The sequence below is a fragment of the Nelumbo lutea genome, chromosome 2, assembly GCF_056320005.1.
Source record: "Nelumbo lutea isolate HS-2025 chromosome 2, American lotus-T2T, whole genome shotgun sequence".
NCBI lineage: Eukaryota > Viridiplantae > Streptophyta > Magnoliopsida > Proteales > Nelumbonaceae > Nelumbo > Nelumbo lutea.
The window spans coordinates 33,712,082-33,738,220 of NC_142685.1; the positions used below are offsets into that span (position 1 = coordinate 33,712,082).

The window sequence follows — 26,139 nt, forward strand, 5'->3', positions numbered from 1 at the left end:
TCAACTCATCCATCCATGTCCCTTATGATTCTAGCCACCACCTAAGAGCTAATCATTTCCTTTTCATCAAGATTGTCTAGGATGGGAAAGAGATCAGGAAGAAACTCCAGCCATATTGTCATTGCATGCATGATTCCCCCTCCATAACAATGTTAGTCAACGCAAGGAGTGACCCTTTCCAGCTCACTCCCATTCTAATCCACTCACAATTTTCTTTGACCATGTTGGAATTGTTTGCTCAGATGAAGCCTCAACATAAGTTTCCAATAGTTTTGAGGATTTTTCCACTCTAGAAATGTACTGGGAGGCCAAAGGCTCTAAACCGGCAGGTGTTCACGTTCCATTATTCCATCACCCTTTGACTCCTGGGTACCTCTATTCCAACCAGAGTTTACCTTCATTGACCATCAAACCTTGAGGCCAACCCTTTAACACCCTATCCACCTCTTTCTCTAATGGCAATAGGATTAATAACATTCCCTATGGAAGCTTGAGGAATTCCAGGCATAGAAGTAAACCCCATTTTTTCTTCAAGATGGAGCTCAAGCTTGATTATGGGAGAGACGGGTCCCTTTGAACTTGCCCACTATGCATCTCCTCAATTAGGTTATCCTGCCCCCGTTCTTTGAAGCCTTTGATAGTATGTAGAGATAAGGAAAAGGACATAAATCCTTTGATAGTATGCAGAGGCTCTGAAGCCTTCAAAGCCTCAAGTGGGTTATCCTACCTGTCTCCAATATATTCTAAGTAGATTGATATCAAATTTTGATGTACAATGAAGACAGTTTTTCTCTGTACAATAATCATATAAGATTAGAAATAAGCAAAAAGGACATAAAAGACTCACCAGATGCCATCACATGCTAGTACAATGAAATCATCATCATCGCAAAGCTCAACCTAATTGCAAAATGCAAATGGTCAAAACCAAATGGGAATGGTTTTATTTAACTGAAAGAGATGCATTCCAAATTAATTACAGGAAAATGGAGCAATTTCTTGCAGGAAAGAGATTTCATATTACACATTGGTCACCCTCACACCAATAAGAGGCCAATATGGCTAGGTGCACATGTCAATATGCATGGGGTCTTACAAATACACCAATAAATGGATTATAGCAATATCTCTTATATCAAAAAATTAATCATCTATTGCATTTTAAGGTCAGAATAGAAGAAAGAAGAAAAGAAAGAAAAATGGAAGAAGGAAACGAAGAAAAGTTGGGTCAAAGCTACTCAGGACATGATCCATAAATTGGAGGATTAGAATCACTATTGACCTAGATGCATTTCAAATTATAACAGGAAAATGGGTTGATTCTTGGATGAAAAAGATTTCTTAAGAAATAATCCCATGGAGAGATCCTTGCAAACAGTTAAATGACCACCAAGAGTGAAAGGCACATACAATGTTTATGTCAGGACTAGCAGTTACAATTTGCTTTTCAGCAGGGAGAAATTTGTTCTGTTTGAATTCCATATCTCCTGCACTCAATGCACAAGTAGGTTAGGTTCAAAAAGTGCAACCAACAAGGAATTCATCCTGATAATAATTGATTTTATTTGGGAGCTATAAAATCCACAACGAAGACATAAAGTACCAATAGCTCTAGCTAAGTTTAAACTTCCATTAACTCGCCCTGCATGAATGAAGCCACCAGCTTTTAAAATCCTCTCTCTCTCAGCCTCAAGCTCAGGCTTGTGATCTCTTGATAAATTGTATGCCTGCATAAAAGAAGCCACATTTTTCTGTTTTTTTTTTTTTTTTTTGATAAATGTACAAAAGAAGCCACATTACCCCACTACAAAGTAATAAACATATATATAACACATACATATGTCTTGCATATATACATTTATCATTGGGATGAAACGGAGCCATTCTTAGAAGGGACATCCTTTGTTGATGATTAATACAAGAAAAAGTTATATTTTTTATGATTAATAAATATAGAAAAAAGTTTAAATTACAAGAATCAGTTATACTCTTGAAGGATTGTCTGAATTGTGAATAGGTGAATCACATCGCATCCCCAGTGCACCATGAACCAAAACTCATAATTCATTATCATAAAAGTCCACTTAAAAGGGACAAAACTTTGAACCAAGGGAAATTAAGTATGGTTCAACAATATGATAAAATGATAATAGAATGGACATCTTAGAATCATAGAATTTTTTATTTAACTCCCAATCCCATCAAAAAGGTGGTCCAGTGATTGAACAATCTTGAATAACTGTGGGTTACATGTGTTGCATCCAGGGCATAAAAGTTTCCCTTTATAGAATTTCCAAATGTAACATATGGAAAGACCATCATGTAATGTGTATGCTGCATCCAGGGCATAAAATTCCACTTAAGAGAGACAAAAATACACTTTGAACCAATTGAAGTGAAGCATGGCTCAACAATATGATAAAATACTAATAGAATGGACAGCTTAGAATCATAGAGTTTCTTTTCTGACTCAATCCCAACCAAAAGCTGGGCCAGTAATTGAACAACCTGGAATAACTGACGTGGGTTGTGTATGTTGCATCCAGGGTATAAAAGTTTCTTGTATAGAAAGACCATCATGTAAAAGGAGAAAATATACCTGACCCTTCCTAGATATTACACAGCGAGAATCACCGGCATTTGCAACAACAAGTTGATTATTCCGAATAATTGCAACACATGCGGTGCTTCCAGAAGTTGGTCCAGAGAAATCAGAGTGGGGCCCCTAATTGCAATGTTCACAGTAGATGAGCATCTTAATAGCATAATGCTGAAAGTGCTAAAAAGAAGACTTACAAACATTAAACATAATAAAGTACCCCATTTGAAAGGTATGTGCTACTTTACATGAGAAGAGAATCTATATTGCATGGATACTAGTAAGAATGTAAAAAATCTGATATAGTTACATGGTTCAGAGTTCAAACTCGAACTCGGCAAGCCAGAAAAAACAAGTTACAAGGACTCGACTACTATACTTCAGTTTCTAGTTACATTTTTTATAATATATTTTTTCTATGTTATGTGAATAATGGGATAATTATTAAATAAGGAAAATTACACTTAGATGCATACATCAATGCAAACAACATAAGCAAAATACCAAGTATTACAAATTTACTATGCATGTCCAAAAGTTACCACAAGAATCTGAGATTATTTAGCCACAACATATAAGTGTGACAAAGAGTCACTTCAAGTGTATTGGTGTCAGTCACAGTGCCCTCACATGTCACACAGGTTTGGTATCCATATGTTGTAGTGTCTGTGTATAAAATTGGCTTGAGTAGAGGATGTTCTTTTTTTTTATTAGCAAAAAAACTTTCATTAATAACAGAGAAATTAAGTTACAATAGATAAAGATCGCAGAGGGACAAACTGCAATCTCCAGCAATTAGTTACAATTCTGCCCAGTACAATGAAGATCTATTTGCCCCTTGTTTTGCTAGGGTATCCGCCATCCCATTTGCATCCCGTTTGACCCAACTGTAGAGAAGATGGGCCGAATGGCCCATAGGTTGTTTATCCTTTTTTATCTTTTATGTTCTTTGCTGTAATGGGCCTTAATCTGAGCTTATTCTTACTTACGTTATGTCTTTTTAATTTTATGCCCAACTAGGGGCTTCTCTGTAAATTACCAAAGTTTAACTTAATAAAGTAGAATTAAGGGTGTAAGAGAAGAGATTGTGTTCGAAAATCTCACACTCTGAACCCAAGTTGCCGCCACCTTCTTCTTCTTCTCTCCTCTTGAACTCTGATTTCTGCTACTTTCTTTTGAACTTTTGCATCTTTCTAAACAGTCCTTTCTTCTCAAAAGGCTATTTTTCTTCTCCAACCAAACTAATAGTTGAACTTCCTTGCAAGTGTGTCAATTTCTCTGAAGATGAATTTGAGCTTCCAAGGTACTGATGTGATGTTTTTAGCCCAAGAGATGACCAATAGTGAGTCTCCTTCTATTTCTAAGTCTGTTGTTCCTATCTGCTCAGCCATCTTTAGACCTTGAAGTAGGGCTAGAGATTCAGCCTGTATTGAGTCACCAAAACCTATTGGTCCTGAGTAGAGTGCCACCACCACACCCAGATGATTTCTAAACACACTCCCTATGCCTGCCCTTCCTGGGTTGCCAAGAGAGCTCTCATCAAAGTTCAGTTTTAGTTTGTTCAGTGGTGGTGGCTTCCATTCCATACTTACAAGTACTTTGGGTACATCTGTTTGTGCTACTTCAGCCCAATTTCTTAGGATCCCATTCGTGGAGTAGTTTCTGAATATCTCCATGGTCTTCACCCAATGTGCAGTTCTGATTTTTATGGCTTCAACAACTTCCTCCATTTAAAAGTGGTATTACTGTTTTACTTCAGTAGAGAATATTGTTCTTTAGGCTCCATTTTCTTACCTAAAAGGAGTAGAAAACCTTTTAGTCCGTAAAATTTCAGATATATGTTTGGCCCTTTTACAGCCAAAAACTATTGTTTCCCACCTCTTTTAAATAGAAGCAAATGCAGCCTTCTACCACATGAACCAAGTTTTGTTTCGGAACCTATATTAAACTCCAATGTGGAGAAGAAAGCAACAATAAATATGATTAATGAAGAATAGAAATTGGAAAGAGGTGGAGGAGTGTGCAGGCATTTTAGGGTGTGTGGTATCCAATTGGCCATTGAAGTACTTGGGGTTGCCTCTTGGGGATAATTCAATGAGACAAAATTTCCGGGATCTGATGGTAGAGAGATTTGAGAAGTGGCTAACTTCATGGAATCTTTGGGGGGGAGAGCCACTTTGATAAAATCTAACCTTGCCAACCTTCCAATATATTTTATGTCAATTTTTAAAATGTCAGGGAGGATTTCTAGAAGGCTGGAAAAATTAATGAGGGATTTTTTATGGGTCCCAAGTGAAGAAGAAAAGGATCATAGGGTTAGGTGGGATCTAGTAAGCAGAATTAAAGAGTGTGGAGGCCTAAGTTTAGGGAATATTCAGAAGAGGAATGTGGCATTGTTGGGTAAGTGGTTATGGAGGTTTCCCCTAGAGAAAAAGAAGTTGTGGGCAAAGATTGTGGTGAGTATTCATGGGCTCGTAAACAATGGATGGGATGCTAGAATCTCGGCTAGGACTAAAAGAGCTTCTCCAAGGAAAGCCATCCAAGCTTCTTTGCCTCTCTTCATCCCATGGACAAGGTATGATCTGCACTCCAATAATCTCATTAAATTTTGGGAAGAAGTCTGGATTGGGGATTCTCCCTTGAAGGATCAATTCCCTTATCTGTTTGCCTTGTCCAATTTGAAAATTATGCTTATTTCCAAACTCTTAGTACCCAAACAAGCTTCCTCGGGCTTTGGGTGGAACTTGAGTTTTAGAAGAGCAGTTAGGAAGTCAGAACTGAATAACACCTTGTCTCTTCTTAATATTTTTTTTTGATGACTAATAGTAAATTTTATTAGATCAAAAACTGATTTAGAGTTGTGAATTCATGCAACATCCCAGGGAGAGGCGCAAGCTGCAGCCCCTCCTTGAATCTTACAAGTAAAACTAGGAAAGAAAAACAGGAATCACAGCCGAGCCCAAAACAATTCTTCCCGATTTACCCCTTGCTTAGCTAAAACATCGGACAAAGTATTTGCTGATCTCCCCAACCACTATAAAGAGACCATCATATTCCTTGTCAACCAACTGAATTTCTCCATTTCATTCTTGTAGCACCATATAGCATCTTCAGGATTTTTCAACCAGCCCACCACCACTTTGGAATCTCCTTCAATTACTAGATGCTGTACCCCCAGCTGGTTTGCAAGTTGCACCCTTGTATAGCAGCTAATAGCTCTGCCCGGATGGAGTCCCCAACTCCTAGGGGACCTGAGTAGAGCAACAGAATCTCTCCCTTCTCATTTCTCAAAACACCCCCATTCCAGATAAGCCTGGATTACCCATGCTACTTCCATCAAAGTTCAGCTTCATTGAGCCTTCAGATGGAGGAGACCAGCTTGTAATTGTCTCTTCTTAATATCCTTTAAGGATTTTTTTTAGATCCCTCTAAATCAGATAAAAGGGTCTAGACTTTATCAGCCTATGGGATTTTTTTCTTGTGCCTCTTACTTCAAAGCTATAGTTCATCCATCGGGTCAGTTAGGGCAGCCTTTTCCGGTAAAGGAAGTCTAGTGCAAACTGATTCCTCCGAGGGTTGGGAGTTTCTGTTGGGAAGCAATCCTGGAAAGAGCCAACACTTGTGATCTTCTTCAGAGAAAAAGGCCTTAGAGTTGTTTATCTCCTCACTGGTGTATTCATTGCAAAACTGAAGGTGAAACTGGTTACCATTTACCGATTTCCTACTCTGTTACTAATCACATTTGGAAGTGGTGTTTATCTTTGTTTGGATGCATATGGTCACCTCCACCAGATGCATAGAGCCTATTTGCTCCATCCATGTTTAGCTGGTAAAAAAAAAGAGGAAGAGTCATGTGGAGAACTGGAGATGTCTCAGAGCTGCTGCTTGTTGGACTATTTGGGAAGAAAGAAACAGAAGAATTTTCTCAGATAGGGAAAGAAGTCTGCCAGAAATTCTGGAGTTGATTCAAATTAGGGTGGTGCATTGACTGAAGTCTTTGGTTCTGTTTAAAGACTTTTCAGCGGATGATTTGTTCAGAAATTGGAAGGAAATTGCAAGATCAGTTCCAGTTAAAGACACATCCCTACCTTCTTGGACTCCTAGTGGTTTTATCAAACTTAATTTCGGTGGAAGTAGCATGGGTAATCCGGGTCCATCAGGTATTGGGGGTGTCTTTAAGAAATGAAGGAGTGATAATTGCTCTCTTTTTGGGGCCAATTGGAATGGGTGATTCTCTTAGAGCTGAGATAGCTGTTATTGAAGGAACTCGGTGCGCAATTGAACTGAACATCACCAAACTAGTCATAGAGGGTGATTCTAAACTGGTAATGGATTGGCTGAAAAGTGATACTGCTAATTTTTGGAACTACAGCAATGAGAAGAGGAAATTCAATTGGTTAACCAAGAATATTGAGGTGAAGATGAGTTGGGTTAAAAGAAGTGCTAAACTCCTTTGCTGATGGGTTAGCTAAACAAGGGGCAACTAGGGACTCTTTATTCTGGGCTATCTTGTAATTTTTTCCCATCTTGTTGTTTTGGATAGGTGAGATAAGAGTGTTTATCTCCCTTTTCTTGTACCATTTTATCTTTTCTCTCTAATTTTAATGAAATATATCAGTTATTGATAAAAAAAAAAAAAGATATTGGAGAATACCTCTTCAAAGGCCCAATTGTCAACATGGTCATTAGCGTCACCACTCCTAGGAGACCATATCAACCCTTCTATCATCCCAGTAAATTTGTTTATTTTATCTCCCAATATGGCCAACTCTCTCCACCCCCTTTGTCCACGCATCATCTCATCCATCCTGCATCAATACAAATATTGCTATAACTTTTTGTTATCAGTAATGAATATTTCATTGAGAGAAAGCCAATCAGCTCCAAAAAAAAAAAAAAAAACAGAAGGCCAAAACTGGTACAATATAGAACATCAGAACACCTAACCAGGTGTCTCACAGCCAAGAAAAGAAATACAAGAAAAAACAACTTTACAAAGAGCAGCTTAACAAGAAAAGGCAACTTTACAAGAAACAGTGCTATAACTTGAACAACAAAATGCAGCTACATAAGCAAATATCTGCACTCACTGGAGCATTTAATTCACGTGTCCCCTCTTTACAACTAGAAATGCACTCAGAGTTAGTACACTTCTGCCTGGTTCAATACTTGTAAAGTGATGGGTATTAAATTCGCATGTATCTCCTTTTGATAACTTATATATGATCTAAACTTACAACTTCTGCCTGGTTTAAAACTCTCTGATATGACTTACAAGTTGGGAAAGAAAAGATATCCCCTCCTAGATGGTAAAAATAGACCATTTCAACTAATTAAAACTAAATTTCAAATACAATGAATCAAGATACCTAAAAAATGCTTTCTGAACAGAAGTGCTTATATCTCCAGATGCATATGCTTCATGCTTCAACACTTGTTGGTGAAGGTACTTTGCACAGAACTTAGCAACCACTTTACCTGACAATAACAGAAAACAAATCAATCATGGCACACCCTGGTGTTAGATATTTCTACCTTTTTTTTCTCAGCAGTCAGATATTATTACTTCACATAATAAAATTTGTACCAACTTGCATAGTTGTCAAGGCATCACCTAAGTGACTAGGCAGCCTTGGCTGAATGCCCTACCTAAATGCCTTGACTTGTAGAAACAGCACACTTGCCTAGGCAACAAAAATGACAAGGCAGGCACCATATTATAATATCATTCATATTGTTTTTTCTTACCAACATTTGTGTTAAAACATTCTATTATTTGCTAAACATACCATTTATACTTTGTTTTGAATTTTTACTATTAAAATTTAAAAGTTCAAAGTGTTTTGAGAAGAGAACAAGAAAGAAAGAATAGAAATAAAGGTTTCTCTCTCTCTCTCTCTCTCTCTTTAAATAAAACAGTAAAACCATCATTGTTTTCTTTTGATTCTCTTTTACTTTCTATCACAAATTTTTATCATATAAAATTATAGCCTTCTTTAACAGATAATTTATATGAAATTACTCTACTAAATGCTTATTATGTTAGTAATTATTTTAGAAAATATTGAAATTTATATATTTAAAATATTTTTATCTTTTAGATATGATGATTTGCCACGTTTTGAAAGGGAAATATAATGTTCTTAATAAAGAGGATTGTTATTTTTTCAGTTAACATGCATGCTGAATGGTACATAAAACTAGGGAACTAGCCAAAAGTTGGTTCCTTATTTTATATAACTAGTCAAGACCATGTGATGCACAGGCTTTGTTAAGTGAAATTGAAGTGGAAGGAGCCTATGAAATTAAAGTAGAAGCATAGATGAGCCTGGGTCATGCTAATCCCAAGCCACCCAACAAATGGGTGTCTGAATTGGTACTGACACTAGCTCGTTCTAGCAAAGACTTGGGATCAAATCCCACTACCACCAAGGGTTTTGGGGTTATGAGTATGGGTCATAGGTTACCCCCCATTTTGTAGGCCATTGAACCCAATAAAAAATAAAAATAAAAAATCCCAGGCCGGATTTTGATAGCGTATTAACAGCCTTTAAGGCTGCAAGTGCCTAACCCAGCCCACACCCTCGAGCTTGATAATATTTGTTTGAGCTTAGAACAGGGACATGTCTGCTTTTGTTAATTATAAAACTATGTTTTTTTACAAATTAATGTTGCTATATTAATTCTAGTCAATTATAGAAATTATATATGTATATGTATATATATATATATACAATTTTTTATCTAAATATTATATATAAAATTTACCATATATGTACATAACTTCCAGGTTGAGCTTGGGGGTCACTCAGCCTGGGCTCAACAACATCATGTGTGGGCTTGATGTAGATCCAAGCTAGGCTAGCCTAAAAGAAAATAGTTGCTTGACTAGGTCATAAATGATCATCCCTAAGTAGGAACCTTATGACATTTCCAATTGTTTTTATTATTTTTAATAGTTTTATTTAATTTTTATATTAATATTAGATATTTTTAAATGGAATTAAAATGTATTTGAATATTTAATTTATGAACTACTACCTTTTATTAATTTCTTAATTTTTAATAATTGTTTAATAAAAACTTGCTAAAGTTTAACATTTTTTATTTATTTTAGTTAATGGATTTTAAATTTTTTTTATCGTCAAAGGAGAATTTTATTTGAAATTAAAGTTAAAAAATTTTACAACTTTGTGTATGGGACTAGAAGTCCCACACTATTACATATTTCTGTCCCTTTTTACATTGCAATGCCTCAAAGCCCCTTGTTTAGCAAGATAATCAGCTAGTCCATTTGCACTCCTTCTAACCCATTTGAATTCAGCCTCTACCTCCCTTGCAACCTTTTCCACTTCCCTTATCACTTGTTTAAAAGTCCATGGAGTACTTCTATTGTTTTTAGGGAGATGATCACCTTGGAATCCCCTTCAACCTCAATATGCCTCATTCCTAGTTGCTTGGCTATCTTCAATCCTTGTAGCAATGTCATTAGCTCAACTTTTAGAGAGTTGGCCATGCCAATAGGTCCAGAGAATAATGCTAATATTCTCCTTCCAGAATTTCTGATTACTCCCCCGATACCTGACAATCTCGGATTTTCAAATGAGCTTCCATCAAAATTCATTTACTTTTGTTACCATTTAGAGGTTTCCATTCCATCCTTACTCTCTCTTTAACTCTTGAAGATTGTGCTACTTCTGTCTTGGATCTTATAATGTCTGTGACTGTGAAATCTTGGAAAATATGCAAAGATCTTACCCAATGAGCTACTTTAACTTTGATTGTGTCAATTACCTCCTCCATTGTTCTACTCTTATCCAAGAATATTCTGTTATTCCTTTCTTCCCATATCACCCAACAAATAGTTGCCTTTGTAGCTTTCCACATAACCTTCCCTCTTTTCTTTGATTGCCTCAAAAGGTCTCGATTGAAAAGTCCTGCCACATCTTGAGGGGAAACCCACCTGCAACCAAAGAGAAGACAAAAAGATTCCCAAATATGATGCACAAAGGAACAAGATAATAATAGATGTGTCAAGGTCTCACCACTTTCCTTACAAAGGGAGCACATGTGAGGAGAAAGGCAAGTAGCAAAAGGCCCTCTTTTCTGCAATATATCACACATGTTAACCTTGCCAAGGAAAATTTCCCAACATAAGGCTTAAATTTTTGGGGGATAGGCTTACTCCAAATTTCTTTTGCAGGGAAGTCCCCAACCGGGTTGCTAGGTGTGGCAAGAACATTAAAGAAAGAGGAACAAGAGAAGAGGCCATCTGAGGAGCCTTTCCAAATTCTAGAATCTTCCAAGGACGGGTCCAAATGAACTTGTCCTATTAGATCCAGCAATTGAATTAAAGAGGCGCATTCATTTTCCCTAAGGCGCCTCCTGAAACCCAGATTCCATTGACCCCACTTGGACCAAGATTACCCAAAATGCTTATTGTTTCCCCTTTGAAGTTTGGCAATGTGTATAGGTCAGGGAAGAGGTCCTTGAGTGGACTATCTCCCACCCGAAGGTCATCCCAAAAACAAACTTTATTACCCTAGCCCACATCAAACCGAATGGAATTAAGGAATGTTGGGTAAATTTCATAAATTGCTTTCCAAGGAGAAGATGAGGAAACCTGAGGGGCAACTTTTGCATCCCAAGCATTTCCATCCAAACCATGAATACTCACAATGACTTTGTGCCATAGCCTATCTCTCTCAAATGGGAATCTTCACAACCATTTTCCTAACAGAGCTGAGTTCCTAAGTGAAATATTTCCTATTCCCAAACCCCCTTTATCCTTGGGCTTTCTAACTTGATCCCAATTAATCAGGTGATCATTCCTCTCCTCACCTGGGTCCCAAAGGAAATCTCTCGTGTATTTTTCTAACCTCCTTGCTACTCTACAGGGTATTCTAAAGGTTGAGAGGAAGTAAATAGGGAGGTTTGCCAACATGGCTCTAATGAATGTTATCCTTCCACCAAGAGAGATGCAATTCCTCCTCCATAGAGCTAGCTTCCTAGCAAATCTTTCAATGACTGGCTTCCAAAAAGCTTCTAACCTAGGGTTACCACCTAAAGGTAACCCCAAGTAGCTAATTAGCCAACTTCTAATCTCACACCCCAAAATCTTTACAAATCTATTAAGTTCCCCTTCCTCCAGATTGATCCCTACAATGCCTGTTTTGGTCCAGTTTATCCTTAAACCTGTCATCCCCGCAAAGTTATCCAATAGCAACTTTAGATTATCCACACCTCCCTCACAAAAGAAGATTGTATCATCTGCAAATTGAAGGTGGGTAACAACCTCTTGATTTCTACCTATCCTCCACCCTCTAAACAAACCTTGGAAGTCGGCTTTCGCCACCATTCTGCTTAACACCTCAGCCACTAAAGTATAGAGAAAAGGGATAAGGGATCTCCTTGCCTAATACATCTCTCAGCCGAAAAGAAATCCTTCGCTACTCCATTAATAAGAATTGACTAATGGGCAGAACTTAGTCCAAAGCCCAACCTTTTTCTAGCATTTGAAGTAGAACCCCCTATTTGCTAATATTGTTCATTCATTCATTGAAATAAAATATCTTCTTAAAAGGCAATGAAAGTTATTAAATCATTATTTTTTATGTGAGAAATAAGAATTTCAGACCCTAACATAGACTTGTTCGGGCTTGCCTCGAGGGGCGTGGAACAAAGGCGACTCAAAATTGCAATATGTTTCATATCACATTAGCTACTTGAAGCAATGCAATTAAGGAAAAAAAGAGATTGTGGGTTTTACATGCTTGAAAATGCTTTATATGTTTGCTTTTATTTTTAAATTTTCATTTGAGTACGCTTTACATGTTATGTTTATGTATTTTAATTTTAGATAATAGGTTTTTTACAACATTTATTTTAAAATTTAAGTTTATATTTTTTATTAACATTATGTTTAATACCTTTTGATTTTTTTGCATTTTTTAGCATTTTTTTGAATTTTCTGACTTTTTTAGTTTTTTTTATTTTTTGCCTTTCTTAAAAAGGCACACACCTCACCTTGCGCCTCAAGCAAAAATTGGCCCTTGCGCTTTTAAAACACTACCTGGGGCAATGATCTGAGGTAACCCTAGGTAGCCCTTTCACTACTATTGAGCCCCACAATTCTTCCCAATCAGGAGTAATTAGAAATTTATCCAGCTTGGAGCAGGTTGGAGGAGATTGGAAGTTTGACCATGTATAGTCCACCCTTAACATTGGAGGTTCACTCAATTAAAGGGAGTCGATTAAGTTATTAAACTTCCTCATGCTGGTAGTGATTCCTTGGTTCGGCTTGTTTGTTTCTCCCGAAAATCTGATAACATTGAAATCACCTCCCACACACCATGGTCCCTCCCATAACTCCTCCCAAAAGGCCTCCCTGTCTCTATAGGAATTGGGACCATATATATTTGTTACCACCCATTCACTCCCGTTAGAGGGTCTTCTAATTTTTATGGAAACTGAGTATCTACCAATCAATTCCTCCCACAACTCCTCCCAAAATCCCTCTTGAGGCTCCCCATGATGAGGAAATCGACCAGCTTAGACCCCTAGCTCCCCATATGCTTCTTATCCACCTTCTATATAACTCTAATAATTTGGTTTCTTGAATCAAAATCAGATCTGGACTTTCTTTTCTGAGAGTATTCCTGATTATTCTCCTCTTTTTGGCACTTCCAAGGCCTCTTACATTCCAGCTGACTATCTTCATTTCAACCTGCTTAAAACCCCTAATCAATGACTGCCTATTGTACCCCTCTTTTTCTTTTCAGGCTCCTCTCTTCCTTCCTCTCATAGTTAATTCCGCACTTAAGCTTCTCTAGCTCGCTTTGCTTTCTTCTTCTTTGCTTTCCTTTCTTCCTTAAATATACCTTTCTTCCTTCACTCTTTCTTCCCACTCTTCGGTTTTCCTCTGACTCTTCTTTCTCCTCCTGACTCAGCCTCCTATCCTCCTCCTGGGTTAAAGTCCGGGGAACTATAACTTTGGTTGGGTGAAGGGGTGGTTTACTCTATTATCAATATTCTCCGCTCCTAGGGTCGGGTCCAATAGGTTTTCCAGAATTAGGAACCAAATTCTAGCTCTCTCCTGTTCTAAGCTATCTTCCGAAATGTTCTCAAACTCTTGAGCTGTGGCACAATCCATTAGAATATTCAAGGGAGGAATGGCATTGGTTGTACCTGCGTAGTTCGAAACACAAAGCTTAGAGGGGTGTAAACAAGGATTCACAGACTAAAAAGGTAAACACAAAGAAACGGGGTTAGGGACTCCCTGTGTCAGCAATTCTGAACCCTTCCCTTTATCAATACCCTCTGATTCGGAATCCCTGACAGGCAACACTGATATAACATCAATTTTCTGATCCTCCTGTGCTTCTTGGCTTGGGTCAGTGTCGAGATCCAACACTCCTTTATTAGTATCTTGACGATGTGTCTCCTCTGGGATTTCTTCGTCTTCCCTCCTGACTGGCACTGAGTTCGCCACTAAGACTGGAGCAGGACCATCATCCGATTCTTCTCTTGGAACCAAGCTACAACAGTTAGAGGGGTCTTCGAACAGCAACTCTGTTCCCATCGTTTCATCTTTCCACAAGATGCGTGTTTTAGCAGTGTTGACACTTCTGATGCTATCTTCTAGCTCCGAATGATATGCCTTCTCTTGCATCAGATCTTCCCAGTCACTTTCCTCTTCCGGTTTGTCACTCTCATGCCTATTAAATTTCGGATTTGGCTTATCAGGGGATGTAGAGTTGTTCGTCGTCACCGGTTTCCATACCCAAGTGTCGCCGCTTCCTTTTCCAGCGTCCCCTGAACCTTTAGTGGTGGCCCTACTTCTCTGTGTCAAACCCGCGGCGGGGGGACGAACAACAGGGGTCGAGAAAGACGATGATAGACCCCTGCTATTGTCCGCCATCTTTTGGGTTGAACTGCTCATTGCTTCGCCGGTTCACCCATCGGACTGACTAAGGCTGCGTGCTTAGCATTAAAGGAGCATTTATTGCTTGTTCCAGCTGTCAAATCTACAAATGACTGATTGGATGCCACGCGTGTGTTAATAGACGGCTCAGATTTAAAGTTTTCCTTAATGCCCTGATTTCCAATTTTCAAACTGGGCGATTGTTCATTTAACCTTGTTTTGCAAAAACAGTCAACTTTCTTTATTTCTTTGATCCTTGCCACGTCATCATCTTCTACCTCCCACAAGTTTCTCCAGAGTCTCTCCTCCACCGATGATAGCAGCCAAACCACAGTCTGAGATTCTCCTACTTCCAACTTCACTGTTCTTGGGACTTCTTCCACCTTAATCCCTCTCAAACCCAGTACAGCCGCACTGAGATTTGAAGTGTCCAGCTCTTCCAAGGCACCTCCGCACTGGGATGCAATTTGCTTGAAAGTTTCAGGGGACCATAAGTTGAACAGAAGTCCTAAAACTTTCAGCCGGAATACTTCTGTTTGGTCTACGCGATTTGCACTCGGTGTCCACTGGTTAACTACCATTATACCTTCCTAAGTCTGAATAGGGAAAGCGTGAATCTCCCCAACCATCCTACCCACTTCTAACAGGGCCTTATCTGCTTGAAAAGGTTGCAGATTGAAGGAACCTTCGAATTCCAATTTCTGTTTCAGTTCCTCTGCTATCAAACCCCATTTGGACACCTTTTTTGCAGAGACTACATATTTTTTATTCCAGTCCTTACCCTTCCCGTCTTCTTCCTTTCCTGAACCTGTTTTTGATTGGAAAACTTCACTGTTGTTGGCCTGGGTTTGCCTTGATTGTTCCAGTTTCTCCACAAGAAATCCTGTAGTTCTTTCGCAACCGTAGTCCAACCGTCACTCTGGTTTCCACATGGGATGCATATCATCTGTTTTCTTGCCCAGCCCAAACCACTCTGTGGCTGTGATGAACCACCCCTTCCTATTGAACCGTTGGTCTGCTTCAAACATCTTACCATTTAATTTCATACTATTCTTCCAATTCTGAGATCTTCTTGAAACTATGGCTATGTCCAGAAAACCTTTTAACCATACGACCACATTCTTCGGAAGGTACACTGAAGCTCTTTTCTCTTCTCTGATCTTCATCGACACTAGATTCCTTGACTTCACTTCCTCGAACTTAAAAAGTTCTGCTTCAACGGGCGCTTCCTTTCTCCATCTTCCCACTAATTCGAACCTCCCCATCCTTCTTTAACCTGACAGCTTTTTACCTGAGATTTGTCGCCGGTCGCCGGTGTTAACAGTCTCTGGTGATGCTCTTCACCGTCGCCGGTGATGCCCTTCGTCAGAATATCATAGAATTGTTTGTGAATGAAACATTTGCCATTTCAATTTCGTAAGTCTAATGGGTTATTCCACTTTCCACTTCTCGCATTCCCACTTCATTACATCTTGCTCTTCCGAATAAGACAAGAGAGAGTTAATGACAAGTTAAATGAGAGATGAAAGTCTTGAAGATGACTGGCTGATTGATTTGTTTTGTTGAATTTTAAAAATCAAGAAAAAAAAAAAAAAAAACGAGATAGATGAAGGGTGGGGGAGAATGGATAGGGATGCTGACATGGACAACCTTGTTTTAGTATATAAATAGATTCTTTATCGTGTAGGTGACTAGGTGACCCACCATTGCCTAAAATCGCCTAGATACCCTGACAAATTGTAAAATAAAATGATTATGTAGGTTGTTTTCTGCATCATGAGTCATGATATCCCATTATCATCATCATAACATAACCTATTGGCATATTAAATATAAAGATATATGTCATGTCAGGTGATAGTTGGGCACATAGACAAGCATAGTTAAGCTTTAGGCATAATGATAAATGCATGCATAGTTGAAAACACATCAATGTTATGCGTCCATTAAAGATGGATCTCTACATGACTTCAATCTATATTGGCTAAAACAATGTGAAAGAGTGGAGAGATGCAAGGTTCCAAAGAAGAGTAAAAATTGTTTGATAAATGGGTACCGATTAAAATTGCATAACCCCTAAGCAAGTAATCACTGAAAATTATATTTAATGCAATGTAATTACTTGGAATAACAATATTTTTGCAAGGAAGGCATGGATATTTCAATATGACAATATTTGCAAAATTGAACTGTCTTTGCCACATGTTTCATATATGAGTTCAGTAAATGAAAACCATAGTTTTTTTTTTGGATAATCTTTCAACATCCTTTAAATGCATGTCATAAAATATTATACAACAAAATACATGCACAAAGCACAGCATGACTAACTGGTATCCAGTGGAATCAGTGGTGCTTCAAGTTCGAGTGTTTGAATCAAGCTTAAAAGGAAAAAAAAATGAACCAGTGGGTACGAACAGCTCTTGCCAAATATTTACATACATATTTAAAATACAAACAACTGAAAATCTTGGTTGTAAAAAAAATACATATAAATACGAATATTATGGGAAATGGGAAACAGGGAATTGTTTTTAATAAAAAAATGTTAAATACATTTATATCTATAAACATAATATTACATGAATATATCAAATATATAATGTCTATATTTCCACATAAATATACCAATAACTTTATCCTGATTTTTTAAAATAAATGTCTTAAAAACAAAGGCATCTCTAAAGGATCTTTGCCATATTGTTTTTGTTGGACTGAATTTTTTTGTAGTACAACTCTAGGAGAAATGAACTTTTTCTGCAACAAATTTTTGCAATATGTCAAAATTGCCATTCATTGAAGGCTTGAAGCACCATAGCTATCAAAAATTGATGCTTTCAGATATATCCATATAGGATAACAAACAGCAACGAAATCATCTGGGTAGAAAATTAATCGAATACCAGAATCCAATTCTTACCTCCATGCCCATCATAAACACCAAAGAATGATGTTGTACCGTCCAGATCTGGATATGCTGCATGCTATAGAAAACAACGCATAAGCAAGAATAATAGCATAACATAATACAATATGGAAGTAAAGTAAACAGATATCATGATAGTACAGGTTCAAATTAGCAGTGCAGTTCATCTTCCTCATAGGTACAGACCCAACATAATTTCTATATGATGGTACTTCACCCTGCGTGGAGGAAGCTGTTATGGAAGCCAAGTTGATACTTCCATTAACCTCTGAAGATGATGAAAGAAGTGGTATTGAGCTCTACTGAAGGAACTTTCGAGCGACTAAAGCTCTTAAACAAATGCTTGGTTGGTTGTTTCGTCAACTCTAAACCAGATGTTGAAGTAGTTTGGAACTGGGCAATGACTGAATGGATGCCAAGTAGTCACTTCCAGGTGAAAAGACTAGGCGCAGGGTTCTTTCTTTTCTCCTTCGGTAGTGAAAATGAAGCTTCGGATATTCTTGAGCCCGAACAGGATCAAGTTCGGTGTCCAGAGTTAAGACTGGGGAAGTGGAATCCTCTCGGTGGTGCGTTGAGAAACGCGGGGCCTTCAAGCTTCGTTTGGATTAATGTGTTCGGCATTCCTCTTCATGCTTGGAGTTTCCATACCTTCAGGGAGATTGGGGATGTTTGTGGGATTTTTAAGTTCATTGACTCAAGAACTCTAGATTGGAAGAACTTAGTGAGTGTGTGTATATTAATTAAGGTGGAGGAAATTCATCCGGTTCCAACATCCCTTTTGCTTCGCTTTGGCGGACAACTTAACTTTTCGATTTAAAAGTGGTAATAGAAGGAACTTACTCAGGCGGCTGGCTTAATCACCCAGTCTCGCGTAAGGTGGAAGGAGGTGCTTCTCAAGATCCCTCTGGTTCGAGAAGGCGGAATTCGAAAATACTTTTCATGGAGAGTTCCAAAGGTTGAAGATGAGGGTAGTTTGGGTACCAAAAAAGATTTTGTTTCTAGTGGGGTTGTCACATCAGCTTTGGTATACTTTCGAGACTTTGGAAAAGGAAGGAGTAATGATTTGGGGGTGAGCTTGAATAAGGATGAGGGGAGTGGGACCCACTCAATGGTAATTGTTCAGGAAGATGGAAAGTCCCCATCTCCACATCTTCAATGGGTGTCTTGCATCGGGATGGAGATTCCACTAGGGCCCACTCTCCAAATCCTTTATCAATCAATGCGAGGAGGCCTAATGTCCCACCCAAGGTAGGGGTTATTAAGAGGAGTAAGAATCTCTTCAAACATGCTACCAAAGGTAGGCAAGAAAATAGTCTCATTTTGAATTTGGCTCATAATCAAAGAAATGTCAGACTGCACAAGGCGTCAAAGCTGAAGGTTGTTAAGAGACCTGCTGTCAGGAGAACTTCTAACGTGACCGGGAGTCCTGGCTACAGCGAAGGTGCTTCTGGAAACAACGATCAAAACAAGGAAAAATCAGTGGTTAGATGTTGTAAGTCCAGTGGGGGACTACGGTGCATCTTGATGTTTTGGGATCAGCATGGGCGACTCTGGTTGTTGTGATCAAAGTACGGTGGCAATTTTCCCCGTCCCCGACAGGTACCCGGGCTCCCCGACCCGACGAGTCAGGGATGGGGGTACCTTGGCGGGGTCGGGGTTGGGGTTGGGGATGGGGCTACCCTTGAATCTCCGATCGGGGACAAGGAATGCAATCCTCGCCCCGACCCGTCCCCGATTAATATATATATTATATTTTTTTTCAGTAACAGTGAAATTTTATTAATGATAAAAATCAAGATTACAAAGGGATGGAGCTAAAAAGTCCTAACTCCAGCTACCCAAGAAACTTTCTGATCATGCAGTAATTACAAAACAGCCCAAAATAATATCTCTATTTACCCCTTGCCCAGCTAGACCGTCAGCCAATGCATCTGCACTTCTCTTTATCCAATTACATTGAATTTCCATGTCCTTGGTTAACCACTTATACTTCCTCTTTTCGTTGTTGTATTTCCACATCATAGCACTATCCTCTTTTAGCCATTTCAGAATCACCTTCTATAACCACCTTTTTGATATTCATTTCCTTGACCCTTTGTATCCCTTCAATAGCTCCAAAAATCTCAGCCCTCAAAGAGTTTCCCACCCCAATCAGCCCAGAGTACATGGCTAACAAGTTCCCTGTTTCATCCCTTATCACACCCCCAATTCCAGAAGGCCTTGGGTTGCCAATGCTGCTGCCATCAAAGCTCAATTTGGTGAACCCAATAGGTGGAGTCCAGCAATCTTTTGATATCTTTCTACATAAGCCTGAATCTGCAATCTCCTTCCAATTCCTTAACAGCTCATCAACTCATAACACTTTGAACAGCTCCAATGTTCTCAACCATTGTACCATCCTAATGTGGATGATCTCCATGATTTCTTCCACACACCTCTTTTTATTTGAGAAGATCCTTGAGTTCCTCTCCTCCCACACTGTCCAGTAGACTGCAGCTCTACCACACCTCCACATGATTTTAGCCCTTTTAGTTGGCCAATTAGGCATGGAAGAAAACAAGCTTGGAACATTTAAAGGGGGAGTTCCACCTGCATCCAAACAGAGAAGTAAACCATACCCAAATAGCTTTAACAAACTGACAAGGTATATAATATATAATATTATATTATATATTATATAAGTATAATAATTATTATTCATTTTTTTAAAAGATTAAAACTTAAAAAATAGAAAAATATTAAAACCCTTGATAGTAAAACACAAAACACTTCGACAAAGAGAAGAGAGAACTCTGTCTCTAAACCTTCGTCTTCCACTCTTCCTTCGTCTTTGTCTTCGTCGCCGATTCGCCGACCATTGTCTTGTCGCTGTCGCCACTCGCCCGTCGAACAGAGGATAGAGATACTCGAGTGACAAAGAAAAGCTACTCAAAGAAGAGTCATTGTCGCCACTCACCGACTGTTGTCGCTTCAACCTTCGTCTATCGCCGTCGCCCGTCGCCTCTCTCTCTCTCTCTCTCTCTCTATGTGTGTGCGTGTGTGTGTGTGTGCATACATATCTCGTCGGGGACGAGGATGGGGGGTGATTTGGGGGTTGGGGTCAAGGATGGGGGATGTAATCCCTGCCCCGTTGCGATTCCTAAATGGATTGGATGTTTCTAGAGCAGACAGGAAGATCCACGAAGAAGCAGAGATTGGCCTGATGGAGGAGGAATTTACTAATAATGGGTCTATTGTTGCCACCCTCGCAGGAAATGCTATTGTTGGTGGTGGAGGAAGCGAATTTGTTGGTGAGGAATTTTGTTCACCATCCCAGATCAAAGACAACGTTGCTTATCTTTGTGTCTTCGAGGAGGTGGTGATCGAGAAGTTAGGCATGGATTTGGGAAGGAGGGGGGAGGATAAGAAAGATTTGATTGGGGCTGAATCTGTGACACCCAAAAAGTGTCAAGGAGCCTCTAGAGTGAGATCCTCTCATATTGTGCATGTCACCAAGATCTTTTCCCATCTAAAGCTTGGTTTGGTTGGGTCTGGCCCTACAAAGAACTACAAAAGGGTGTACAAAGAAGAAACAGTAAGATCTCTAAAACTTCAAAGCAAAATCTGAATATTGAGAACTCTCATATTACCTCTAACCTGGGTAAGCAGCTGGGGAATGGTCATCTTGTTGGCACCCCTAAAAAGAATTCCAATTCTGTTGTTAGAGAACTTGATTAATGTCTCGAAAAGGAGGTGGAGAAAACCGGTTTTGTCTCGTTCAAGGAAGCGGCTAGAAAGGATGTAGAAACTGGTAAAAGCTTGGGTTTGTTTTTATGAGGAGGTGAAGATTTCGTCTTAAAAGCTTTAGAAGAGTTTGAGAGGAAGAAGAAGGAAGAAAGCTCGATAAAAGGGTTAATTGGAAGAGGGAGATAGGGTGAAGATGGCAACAACCAAGAGGAGGCTTTTGATGGAGAAGATTAGTTTATCTCTTCTGTTTGTACCTTTCTTCCTGTTTCCTGTTGTCCTTTTATTCTTGGTCTAGGTTTTGGTGTCGGAGGGTTTTGTTTTGCTGTTCTGTTTGGAGTCTTTGTCTGTTGTTTTCTGGTGTGAGAAGTGTCTAAGTCTGTCTTTCTTCTCTCAGGTGATTTCTTATCACCTACCTATGTATTTCTTTTTATTTTAATGATTTTTCTCTTTACCTTTGAAAAAAATAACCACTTGAAGGTAAGGATACGAATTCGGCACCCAATTTGAAGAATTTCAACTAAATCAATCCTGGGACCTTAAACTGGCTCAACCCAGGCCTACCCAAGTTACACCCCTACTTGAACAAGATGTGTGGTTATAAAATCATCCAGAGAGTCTTTGTCCTAGACACCATAGATTAAGCAATATGCTGGTACATGCAGAGGTAATACAATGCTTAATGGCACTAAAATCATTTCACCAGACAGGTTTAGGATCTACAACCATAATGAAGATCTAGAAAGAAAGGTTAATGTAGTAAACCCACTAAAACTTCAAGCCTTTGTAAAACTTGCCAACACAAAAATAAATAAGAAGGAAAAGAAAAAAAATCATGGAATTAACTTGAAATACTTAATGGCATCATTTTGACATATTTTGAAGTTTTTGACATTACAACTTTCATCTAAATAAGATAAATTTTTGCCTTAAGAGTTGTACAAAAAGCATTTGGTTAACTTCCTAGTATAAACCCAGGTCAATAGATCCCCAAAAGGTCATACATGCATCCACTTCATATAAGGTGATCCTGATGGTGGATCGTGTCCTTGTGGTATGAGGCAAAGAAAAGGAAATAGATGCATAACGTCACCCTTTTAGCCTTTAGGTAATCCAATGAGACACAACTATGTCATCACAACCACAAGGAACAAAAATGAAGTATAGAGATGAAAACTAATAGTGAACATCCTTCTCAAAAAAAAGTAAATAGTGAAAATACAAAAATGAAGAATAGAAATTTGAGATGGGAGTGACAATCTAGAAAACAGCAACTAATGCATTACAAAGACTAAATACTTAACACTCAAGCCAACTGTTTACCACAAGGGCTTATCTGTTCCATCAACAATTTACAAGACTAGCTCTCGGATAAATAAAATAAATCAGAATGGCTTAGTATATTGACAAGGTTCACAAATCAGAAACTCATAAACAGACAACAACAGGCAGAAAGGAAGAATAAGAAGAAGATCAGAAACTGATTTTTTGATAATTAAGAAGATCAGAAACTGTTATGAAGTTGCAAGCCTCCAGGCACTGAATATGGATCTAATTCCAAGGAAACATTGCAAGATTTTTTTGTAAGAAAAGCATTGCAAGATAGAAGATCTATGAAACGTAATGTAGACTGACAATATTGGTTTACGCAAGTTTCTGGAAACCAACACTACCCTGTATGTTGATGTAGTTTCTGTTCTGAAGGGAGAATTTTGTTTCCAAAGACATCAATGATTAACTCCCTCTATTATTTAACCACTGAATAATGTTTTTTAATCAATTAACAATGAATACTGTGACTCCAAATATTTGATGAGTCAATTCCTTGCTTCTATGGGGTTCTTGGTGGTGGTAAGAAGGTCAGGAGGCATAACATTAGGACCCAACAATCCTGACATAGGAGAATTCTAGGTTGAAGAAAATTAATCTCAGTAGTCTATAAGAAACTAAGAAAGCACTTTGGAAATTCCAAACATGCAAGTGTGGTAGGAAATCATAGAGATCACTGAAAACCTAATACTTTTCACTTGCTAATTTTGATCTTGTCAGTATATATAAATCAACAAGGCCAAAAGACCAGTCAACTAGGAAGGTATCCCTGTCAAGGACATTCCAAGAACAAGGAATTATCATAGCCCTTAACTTATAGGGTATGGCAGTGTTCCTTCATACATCCAATGTTTCAAAGCCAACAATTGGACTCAATTGATGTTTAAATCAGAATGTTCTACAAGTTTAGAACCATTGGCAACTGAATTATTAAAGCATAGGAATTGAGAATAATCCGCACTAAGTTATAATTTCCTCAACTAACCAAAGTGCATTTCTAGTAACCAAAGTGCATTTGTTCCGGGAAGACAGATGGTTGATTCAATACTCATTGCAAATGAGTTGTTAGACTCTAGAAGAAAGGGTACCCCGGGTGTAATTTGTAAACTTGATATTGAGAAAGCATATGATCATTTTAACTGGAATTGCCTGGATCTGTGCTGGAGAAAATGAATTTTGGGCAGAAATGGAGAAACCGGATCAGAGAATGTGTTAAGACCCCAAAATTTTCTATCCTAATTAATGGCCAAGCAATGGGGTTTTTCGGTAGTTCTAGAGGTTTGAGGCAAGGAGACCCTCTTTCCCCCTTGTTGTTTATTTGTATCATGGAAATTCTAACTCTTTTCAATAAGAAGGCTGCAGATAATGGGTATTGGGATGGATTTGCAATCTCTCCAGGAAAGGAAAAAGTTAATATCCTCCAGTTTGCAGATGATACCTTATGTTTTGTTGATGCATCCCCGATTCAGTTGGAATTAGTGCTAGGGATTCTGAGTTGGTTTGAAGTAGTGTCTGGTCTAAAAGTTAACTTGAGTAAGAGTCACATCATCCCAGTGGAGAAGTGATGGCTTGGCAAACTGCTTTTCTCTCGGTCAAGTATTTGGAGCTGCCTCTTGGGGCCAAATATTCTTCTTTTGCGACTTGGATTTCAAATATTGAGAGAATGGAGAGAAAATTGGCTTTTTGGAAGGCAAAACATCTTTCATTTGGGAGCAGAGTGACACTGATTAAGAGTACTCTTGCTATTCTTCCTACTTACTTCCTCTGTCTATTCCCCATCCCAATCAAAATAGCAAAGGGTTGGAGCAAATCCAGAGGAATTTTTTATGGAGGGGATGGGAAGAGGAAAAGAAGATCCATATTGTAAAATGGGAGCAAGTGTGTCTCCCAAAGGAAGTTGGTGGGCGGGAATAAGGAATTTGAAGAAATTTAATTCTGCCCTTCTTAGTAAATGGTTATGGAAGTTTGCCACTGAAAGAAATGCATGGTGGATAAAACTTATTGCGGCAAAGCATGCGGTGGAGTGGGGTGATTGGAGATCCAAGTGTCCTCATTCAAGAGGGGCAAGTTCCCTATGGGCAGGTATTTTGAAGAACCTTCCTATCTTCTTGGAAGGGATCAGATTTAAGGTGGGAAATGGGGAAAGAATTAAATTTTGGAAGGATCTCTGGTGTTCAGAAGTGTCTTTGGAAGAAGCTTTCCCTCTTCTGTTACAAATCTCTGTAAATCAGGATTCTTCTATCGCTGAGAATTTTAATGCATCAGGTGACTCCATTATTTGGAATCCGCTTTGCAGGAGAAGCCTGTTTGATTGGGAGGTGGAAGAGTATGCGGCACTGTTGGGTTTGCTTCAAAACCAGATGATTGATTTAAGTCTGAAGGATCAATGGAGCTGGAAATGGAATGCAGATGGTAGTTGTTCTGTTAAATCTATGGTGCTCAAGCTGTTTAGTTCAGGTCAGGAGAATTTCCCCGCCAAGCAGATTTGGAATTCAACTAGCCCCTCTAAGATTAATTTTCCGGTTTGGACAATGGTTCTTGATTAATGTCTGACTAGAGTTAATCTGGAGAGACGTGGTATTCAGATTCTGGATCTTTTGTGTGGCTTGCGTGGTACTCTTGCAGAAACTACTGAGCACTTGTGTATCCATTGCCCAATTTCTTCTTATGTCTGGGATCACTTTCTTAAGGCCTTGGAGATTAGTTGAGTAATGCCAAATTCAGTGAAGGAGCTGCTGAACTGTTGGGAGTATTGAGGGCCTCAGCAAGAAAGGAAAGCTGTTTTGGAACACTATTCCGGCAGCTGTGCTTTGGTCCATTTGGACTGAGAGAAATAACAGAATTTTCTGTTGTAAAGCTAAAAGCCCAGATGAAATAGTGAGAGACTAGAGAGCTGTGGGCAAGTTATTTCCTTGGGCATCGGTGACGGAGGAATTTAAACATCAGAATTTGCATCTTTTGTTTTGTTCTCAGCCTTGGATGAGAATGTAGTCTGATGTGGGCCCAGGCAGCCTTTATAGCCTGGGCTTTGTTGTAATGTTTCTTTGATGAATAAATTACCTTACCTTTTCCAAAAAAAAATTATAATTTCCTCAACTAACTGATCTGAGAAATCCCATTTTATTTTAAAGGGAGTTCATCACTCCTTAGGAATTTGATTAATCACAGAAGATTTACTTATCACTTCTTCATATAGTTGGATATGTTATGTACAAACTATATACATCTAATGGGTTTAGAGAATCTAATGCAGAATTCCATGTTTTCAGTTTAGCATCCAAATTGATTTTACCCACAAGCACAACAATTGGACAATCCACTCGAAGAAATTTAAACCAAATTTGTTAAGACCAGGCCTTAAACCCTCAAAACACATTTCAAAAATCCTAAGTAATGTTCACTAATTTACTTAAAAATTGAGCAAGAAGCACAAAAATATCTATGGTCAAACTAGAAAGTAGGAAAGAAGGAACTAGAAAGGTAAGTTTCACAGAGTATACTCACTGCGTCTTCCATGGTTGCACGCCACCCTTGCATGGAAGACAAGCCATATCTAAGTCTGCCATTCTCACCGTCTTCAGAAAACTTTTCAGTTTTGGGAGTACTGAGATATATACCCATTCCTTCCTGGATCTAAGT

At 38.6% G+C, this 26,139-nt stretch overlaps 1 protein-coding gene and 1 long non-coding RNA gene across 8 annotated transcripts in view; both read right to left on the minus strand.

The window, feature by feature from the left end:
* LOC148869740 (putative protein phosphatase 2C 60) overlaps positions 1 to 26,139 on the minus strand; it is a 34,537-nt gene that overhangs the window by 7,155 nt on the left and 1,243 nt on the right. For 4 of the 7 annotated variants that reach the window (XM_088967595.1, XM_088967594.1, XM_088967596.1 and 1 more), the window contains 8 exons: positions 26,005 to 26,133; positions 17,443 to 17,506; positions 7,969 to 8,077; positions 7,254 to 7,407; positions 2,600 to 2,725; positions 1,604 to 1,727; positions 1,411 to 1,487; positions 848 to 900 (listed from right to left, as the gene is read on the minus strand). In XM_088967595.1, the coding sequence (XP_088823721.1) occupies positions 848 to 900; positions 1,411 to 1,487; positions 1,604 to 1,727; positions 2,600 to 2,725; positions 7,254 to 7,407; positions 7,969 to 8,077; positions 17,443 to 17,506; positions 26,005 to 26,121 (824 nt within the window). In that variant the 5' untranslated portion in view covers positions 26,122 to 26,133. The remainder of the gene's footprint in view (positions 1 to 847; positions 901 to 1,410; positions 1,488 to 1,603; positions 1,728 to 2,599; positions 2,726 to 7,253; positions 7,408 to 7,968; positions 8,078 to 17,442; positions 17,507 to 26,004; positions 26,134 to 26,139) is intronic. The other 3 variants (XM_088967599.1, XM_088967598.1, XM_088967600.1) reach the window with 1 other exon arrangement.
* LOC148869741 (uncharacterized) lies at positions 10,428 to 11,692 on the minus strand. The gene is made up of 3 exons (XR_016106569.1): positions 10,785 to 11,692; positions 10,645 to 10,705; positions 10,428 to 10,562 (listed from the first exon to the last, which is right to left on the minus strand). It is a non-coding gene; the product is annotated as an uncharacterized LOC148869741 (long non-coding RNA).